We start from the raw sequence: 7,434 nt of genomic DNA, 5'->3' as shown, positions 1-7,434 counted from the left end.
AGAACTTGGGTCCCCATCCTCCGTGAGGGGCATTCACGCCAAGGAGAAGAGTCTTGGGAATCAGATGAGTCCTCAACTCTGAGCAGAGATGTCTCCGGAGGGCCTGGAGTCCTCCTGAGCACCTACTCTGGAGAAAAGCAAACCCAGGCCCAGAGAGGGGCCACCCTCTTCCTATTGGTCCACACCTGTGGGGACGTGAAGGGGTGGCAGCAGCCCCTGACTTGCCACATCCTGTGAGCCTCTCTGTCCCTCGGGTCCCTGGTCTCCTCCATCTGCACAGCGGAAGCACTCAAAGCAGGCGCCATGGTTTCTATCCTCTCCGCTCTTGTCTGGCTCGGTCAGTTGTGGAGAACGGGAAGGGGGACAGAAGGAGGGGATGGGGAGGCTCGAGTGGACTGGGGCGCTGATGGGAAAAGAATCGACCCAGACATCTGGGTGCAACTCTCACAAGGGCTGTCTTCCAGGGCTGAGTCTGGGCACAAGGAACCAGGTGCAGGCAGGTGAGTTATCTTCAGGCTGCCATGTCCCCATCTCTTACTTCAGCCCCTGAGCACTCAGCAGCAAGGCAGTGATTCTGGGATGATGGGTATAAAACCAAGAGAAGCCATGAGTTGAGCTGGAAGGATGAGGATTTTGGAATCCAGCCTCTGATTTCTTTGCAGGGACCCTCCCCAAACCCACCATCGGGGCTGAGCCAGGATCTGTGATCCACTGGGGGAGGCCTGTGACCGTCTGGTGTCAGGGGCCCCTGAGAGCCCAAGAGTACCGTCTGGAGAAAGAGGGAAGCCTATCTCCCTGGGACAGACAGAGCCCACGGGGGCCCAGGGACAAGGCCAGGTTCTCCACCCCTCATATGACAGACATCTACGCAGGAAGGTATCGCTGTTACTATCGAAGATCCACAGATTGGTCAAAGCCCAGTGATCCATTTGATCTGGTGGTGACAGGTGAGAGGACACTCAGGGGTCTCAGCCTCAGGCTCTGCCCTCAGGAAGGGGGTCTGCTCTCAGGGTTGTCTCTCCTCTCACAGCCCAGCCCTGGGGGGATATGAGGGAGGTGGCAGCCCCATTTAACACTCTGACTCCTCCTCTCCTAGGATCCTACAGCAAACCCACCCTCTCAGACCTGCCGAGCCCTGTGGTGACCTCAGGAGGGAACGTGACCCTCCAGTGTGGCTCATGGTGGGGATTTGACAGATTCATTCTCACTAAGGAAGGAGAACACAAGTTGTCCTGGACTCAGAACTCACAACAACTCAAAGGGCAGTTCCAGGCCCTCTTCCTTGTGGGCCCCATGTCCCCCATCCACAGCTGGATATTCAGATGCTACAGCTATTACAGCAACAAACCCCAGGTGTGGTCAGAACCCAGCGAGCCTCTGGAGCTTATGGTCTCAGGTGAGGGCCCTTCACCCTGTCCTTTCTGAGTCAGTCAGCTCAGGGCCCTGGCCCCCAGAGACCTCTAAGTTGGGATGGGATCGAGGGGGCACTGAGGGAGGTTCACAGAGGGTGATCTGCCCCTCAGAGTGTGGGAAGGAAACAGAGCCCTCCCATGCATGACCCTTCCCACGTCCCCATCACCAGAATTCTCCAGGTGGGTGGAGGGAGAGCCTTGGGGACCACAGGGAAGATAAAGGAGAAAAGTGTGAGCAGAGACAAGGTCTCTGGGGGAACATCCAGCCCCTCATCTCCTCTTGTCCTTTCTCCCAGGACCCTCTGGGGACCCCACCTCCCCACCCACAGAACACAACTTAATGGCTGGTGAGTCACAGGGGCCTCTGCCCAGAGAGTTCAGTTTCTCCAGGCCTGTCTCTTGAGACTCAGCTGATCTGACTCCTAGCTCCTCTCTCAGCACAGCTTGTCTCCAGGGGGCTGGGAGTCCGGCAGAGATGGAGGGTCCACAGGGCTCCAGGGATCTGAGACTGGTGGACGGTGGTGGCGTGGTCACGGCAGAGGGAGATGTTGGAGCCCAGCCAGGGGGAGGGGCAGCCAGGCTGAAGTGTGGAGAAGTAGCTCCCCTCACCTCCATCCTGATCCCCAGGAGGCTCTGAGGACCGACTGCCCCCCATGGAGTCAAGTCATATGTGTGGTTGGCTCCCAGTACCATCTGGACATCCTGATCACATTTGAGGAGCCTCATGTCCTGATTGTTTGATTAGGGTGGTGGGCCCAGGGTCCCCCTGATGGTGATGGGGTCCAGGGAGAGGTCCTAGAACAGAGGCTGGGATAGAGCAGTGGTCCAGCAAAAGGGAGCGAGAAGGGGAGAGTGAGAGGTGAGGAGATAAAAGAGACCCACCCAGAGGGACGGAGAGGCACTGAGAGGGATTCACAGACAGAGTCCCTGAAGAGAGGACGGTGGTCCCTGAGCTCTGAGTCAAGGGCCTGTGGGGAGGTCACTGCTATCTACACACTACAACCTTCCCTTACCTCAGGAATGTATGAGAAACTCTCCCTCTTGGCCCAGCCAGCGCCCTCAGTGTCCTGGGGAGAGAACGTGACCCTGCAGTGCCGCTCTGAGATCTGGATGGATACCTTCCATCTATCCAAGGAGGGGTCACCTGCTCCTCCCCAGCACCTTGTTCTACAGGACACGGCTGCCCCCTTTCAGGCCAACTTCAGCTTTGGCCCTGTGACCTCAGACCACGAGGGGACCTACAGGTGCTATGGCTCAGACAGCACCTTCTCCTACCTGTTGTCACTGCCCAGTGACCCCCTGGAGCTCCGAGTCTCAGGTGAGGAGCACCAGCCATGTTCCCACTGTCCCTATGATATATTTGGGGCTCTGTCCTCCAGAGATCTCTGGGCTGTGATGGGAGAGAGGGGGGCTCTTCCAGAGGGGATCTGCCCCTCAGAGGCCCTCCCACCCCTGCCCACCTCCTTCCCTCTCACCAGGATATAGAAGGTGCCTAGTGGGCTGAAGGAGGGTCTTGGGGGCCACAGGGCAGATGGAGGACAACAGTTTGAGTGAAGTGGGGAGTTCAGGGTCAGCTGAAGCCTCTCACCCCCAGGGCCCATCTCAACCACTGGTGAGTCACTGAAGCCCCTTTTGCTCATAGGAAGCACAGACCAACCCAGGGAGTTCTGAGAGTCTCTCAGAGGATGTGATGACCCTCAGATACTCAAGGACAGGCTTGTGTCCCAGGGGGGCTGCAAATCGGGCAGGGATGCCGGGGGACCACAGGCCTCCAGGAGCTCTGAGGTTGGGAGGATGATGAGTGTGGTGGTCATGGCAGAGGGAGGTGTTGGGGGCCAAGGCTGGGGGAGGGGCAGCTGAGCTGGAGCAGGAAGAACAGCAGCCACCCCTTCTCAGCCCCCATCGTGGTTTACTATATGTGGAGTGGGATCCAGTGAGAGGGTCTCAGTGCCTCCTGAGATGGTGAGTTTGGACAGGTTCCTGGTCCCAGAGCTCCTGCTCTCAGGTGAACAACCTCTGTCCCTGTCCTCTCTGAGCTCAGAAGATCTTCTCTGGGCCCTGTCCACAATGTGAGACACGATAGAATAGGTTCCGCACAGGAGGCTTTAGCCTATGTAAGGGTGGAAATAGGTGGGAACCTCCCTCCCCTGGGACACCCATCCCTGCAGTCTCAGACAGGGATGAGCAAGGGAGAAGGATGGAATGAGACTGCTGATCCTAAGAGAAAATGAAATGACACTAAACTTGCAAGACAGAAGCCCCCACCCACTGACTTCCTGGTGTCTCCATCTCAGACCAACAGCATCACTACTCACCAGGAGCCACAAGCAGGAGGAGATCCCACAGAGGCGCACAGTCTAGGAGTTGGGGTGGGAGAGACCCCCGGGAGGTGAGGCTGAGTCTGTGTGGGCTCAGCTCTCCTGGGAGCTTGAACTTCTGAGAAAGCCTTTCCCCATCTGAATAAGGGGCAGCTGCCTGGCCATGACCTCCAGAGGCCCTTTCATTTCTGATCTTCTGAGACATTTGGGAAGCAGCTCATCATAGACCTGCTTGTGGTCCAGCGCTCTCTGGGCCTGTCCTGCTTCTCCCAGTGACTCTGACCTTGTCAGGACTGAAAAGCTGAGGGAGACAGGGGGCGGGTGCGTGTGACTTTTATCCATCAGGCCTGGAGTCTCAGCTTAGCAAGAGGAAGACACAGTATTGTGGAGACTGCAAAGATTTGGAATCCCCATTGATTTAGCAGCTCGGCCCTCTTCCTCCCACAAAAAAACTGTGGGCTTTTCTACCAAAAGCCACTTCCCCTTGTCAGATCACTTGGTTCCCAGGCCATTAATCACTTTTGGAGGATGTGTGGAGTAGAAGGAGAGGGGCAGGTTTGCAGCATTTGGTGTCCGGGCCTGACTTGGGATCCAGGGACGATGCTGGGCTGATGGAGGGGACAGGCTGGGGGAGTTGGAGAGAGGACAGAGGGACATTCGTTTGGCAGCTCTTACTTCTCATTTCCGTGACACTCTCAGATAGAGCCCTTCACCCACACACAAGGGGGCCCCTGAGCCCTCTGAGACCAGGGAAGGAGGCTGCTTGGGCCAAGTTAGGATCTGCTGTGGGTGCAGGTGGAACCCACACGAGATACTCTCCTATAGAGAGAAGCATGCCCGCCCGTGGATACCAGTCTGCATGGCCCACCTGTGCTCACCTGGCGGCCTCTAGCCCCTCAGAGCACATCTGAGACTAAGGAGGGATCGTGCACAGCTCACTGGGGTCACTTAGGGGATTGCTGTACAGCACCTCTGTGTGCAGCTCATATCTACTCTGCATTCTCTGTGCACACTTCTCTATCATTGCTCTCTCTTTCTCTGAGAACTTTTATAACAATCACGGCCTATATAAATTTACAAATTTCAGTTATAAAGGTTTTCGACTTAAAAATAGACAAATCTGTTCCTATTTTCATTGGGATTAGATTAAATTTATACATGAATTACGGAGAATAGTTTCTTATTATGATGAAGGTTTCTTATAAAGATGCTTAAAAGGGAAGTTTATTAGTGGCTTCAGTCATATTTTGAAGTTTTGTTCATAAAATTGTCTACACTCATAGCTTAAGAATTGTTCAAAGACAATTTATAAATAAGATTTTTTATTTCTTTATAAGGTATAAATTATAGTTAAGTACAGACAATAATGATACTGCCTTGAGTATATTAATTTATATCCTATTAGCTTACTACAAATTCTCTACCTCACAAACTGTTTTCAATTAACCTTCTCCAATTTACTTGTTATAATTGTATCAACTTCAAGAAAATTGAAATTTGTCTTCTTTAATTCCAGATTGTGACCCATTTTATTTGCATCAAATACCATATGACAATGTTGACTAAGTAAAATGTTAAGATGTACCTCAGTGTCATTTTAAGAAAACATCTTCACTTTTAGTCCAAATCATTTTATGTCAAACACGTAAAAAAAAAATCTATAGTACACACACAAACACACATATATACATATATATAAAACACTATTGACCTATTCAAGTTCGTGCATTTTTGTGCTACATTCAGTACTTTTTAGGAAAAAATTATTATTTTCTCATTTGAAGCTTGGAATTTTTTTCTGGACTTTTGTACATCTTCTGAATTTTTTCTCTTGAATTTTAGCCCTGGTGAGATGCATTTCAAAGACTTTAGTATCAAACATTGGGATAGTAGCCCCACTGAAGGACGTTTATTGTTCATTCATACTTTCTGACCTGCATAAGCTTATTTAGAATTTTTACAGCGAGATGTATAATTAGAATTGATTATCTATTATTTTCTGTCTTTTTGTTATTTATGTTAAAACTGGTTAAACAAGCTTTGCAGGATTACCTATTTATTTGTGCTCCCCCAATTTTACAATACCACTGACTTTCTCTGTTCCTTTAAGGCTTTGAAGACCAGAACTGTGGACTTCCTTGGTTCTGGATATTGGATATGGAGAGGGTAGAGGTTCTCTCTTATTTTTCTTTTATTTAGTGTTTATGGAGTGCCATTAATCATGACGTGAATTTAATTTCAAAGAAGCTGGGAAATTCACACATTCCTGCAACCCACTTTCTTATCCAGCATTTTAGCATGAAATATTTAAAAGATACAATTAAATGAGTAGCCTTTTTTCTGAAATATTATACTGGTTTCCAGAGTTCTTCGAGTGAGAGAGAGAATGCACTTGTGCATGAGAGAGAGAAAGAGATGATAAAAATGATGCACTCTCCCTCATCTATCCTTCATTTTGGCCTGTCTCGAATGCAACGAGCCCCCTAATCTCAGGTTTCCCTTCCCCTTGGATCCTCCCTACATCCCACAGATGTGACTTCTTCCTTATTGAAGAGCAGACTGAGATCTCTGTTGGGACCCGCTCTTCTTACAGCCTCTGATGGACCTCATCTGGGTCTTCATGTGGCTCCTCTCAGGCTCCTTCTCCTATTCAGGAATCAGCTTAAATTTTGTCTCCAAGTGTGACTTTCATTGTGACTCTGTTCAGAACAGACCTACGTCCTTCTTACCTAATTTATTCGTGTAATTACCCCAACTAAACTGTATGGGTTGTATTTTCCCTCTTACTCTCATATATGTATGACCAAGGCCTCATCCATGGATCCTGGGTCCTCAGTTATTGAATAAACAGAAGTTCTGATATCTAGAAGAGTTCACTTACATGATCCATATCCCAGAATGAATAAAGAGCATACAAATATTGAAGTATTTCTCTATCAGGAGACTATTTTTCTCAACAATCTTTAGCTCTTGGGGAACGTTCAGACTTTGTTCCAAAAGTGACTCAGAAGCAAAGTCTAAATACTAAAAACAAAGGGAGACTGAAAAGAATCCAACGAAAACAGAGGGAATCTTTCCACAGCAGAGAAAAGATTCATTGAGGGACTGCATAGCAGTTATGTCATGAGAAACAGAGGGAATTATAAGACCACAGAAGCCAGGGGAGAAGGCTTGAGTCCCATCAACTCCTCATCCACCCCCACATTTTTCTGATTCTTAGAAACAGCTGACACTATCAGCCCATCACAAAACAGGTCGGACTCGAAGAGTTGTTGATGGGAGAAATTCTCAATTGTGGAGCTGGGCTCAGAGCATGACGTTCTTTCAAGGGGAGGCAGGCTCTCTGGGAGGACATCAAGGGATGCTGGGGTGATTTTGGTCTGCCCTAACCTCTGTGACCTCTTTGTCCACACCCCCAAGACTACACAGTGGAGAATCTCATCCGGATGGGCGTGGCTGGCTTCATCCTGGCGGTCCTCGGGATTCTGCTATTTCAGGTTTGACAAAGCCAGACAAGACCCCAAGATGTAGCCTGGAGGTAAACACAAGAGAGAACACTGCATCACTCAGTGGTAGAGTCTTGGAAATAAATTTCATGTGCCCAGGAGGTTCCGCAAGATCATATGGGGCATATGCTGTGTGAACTGTCTGCAAGTCATTGCAAGGTGGAGGAATTATTGTTCACATGAAGTGTCAATATCTGG

The 7,434-nt window shown here is 50.0% G+C and overlaps 1 protein-coding gene across 1 annotated transcript; it reads left to right on the top strand.

Annotated features, from left to right (window-relative positions):
* The first annotated feature begins 303 nt into the window (after positions 1-303).
* LOC103554726 (leukocyte immunoglobulin-like receptor subfamily A member 5) lies at positions 304-7,233 on the top strand. Its single transcript, XM_070558482.1, has 6 exons — positions 304-337; positions 465-500; positions 663-947; positions 1,097-1,402; positions 6,957-7,004; positions 7,139-7,233. Exons 1-6 carry the CDS (start codon positions 304-306, stop codon positions 7,231-7,233), a joined length of 804 nt encoding a protein of 267 aa, XP_070414583.1.
* Positions 7,234-7,434: the final 201 nt, after the last annotated feature.

Source organism: Equus przewalskii, chromosome 9 (genome assembly GCF_037783145.1).
Source record: "Equus przewalskii isolate Varuska chromosome 9, EquPr2, whole genome shotgun sequence".
Classification (NCBI taxonomy): Eukaryota; Metazoa; Chordata; class Mammalia; order Perissodactyla; family Equidae; genus Equus; species Equus przewalskii.
Note: the sequence above shows the minus strand (reverse complement) of the source record. Positions and strands in the feature narration are given on the sequence as shown.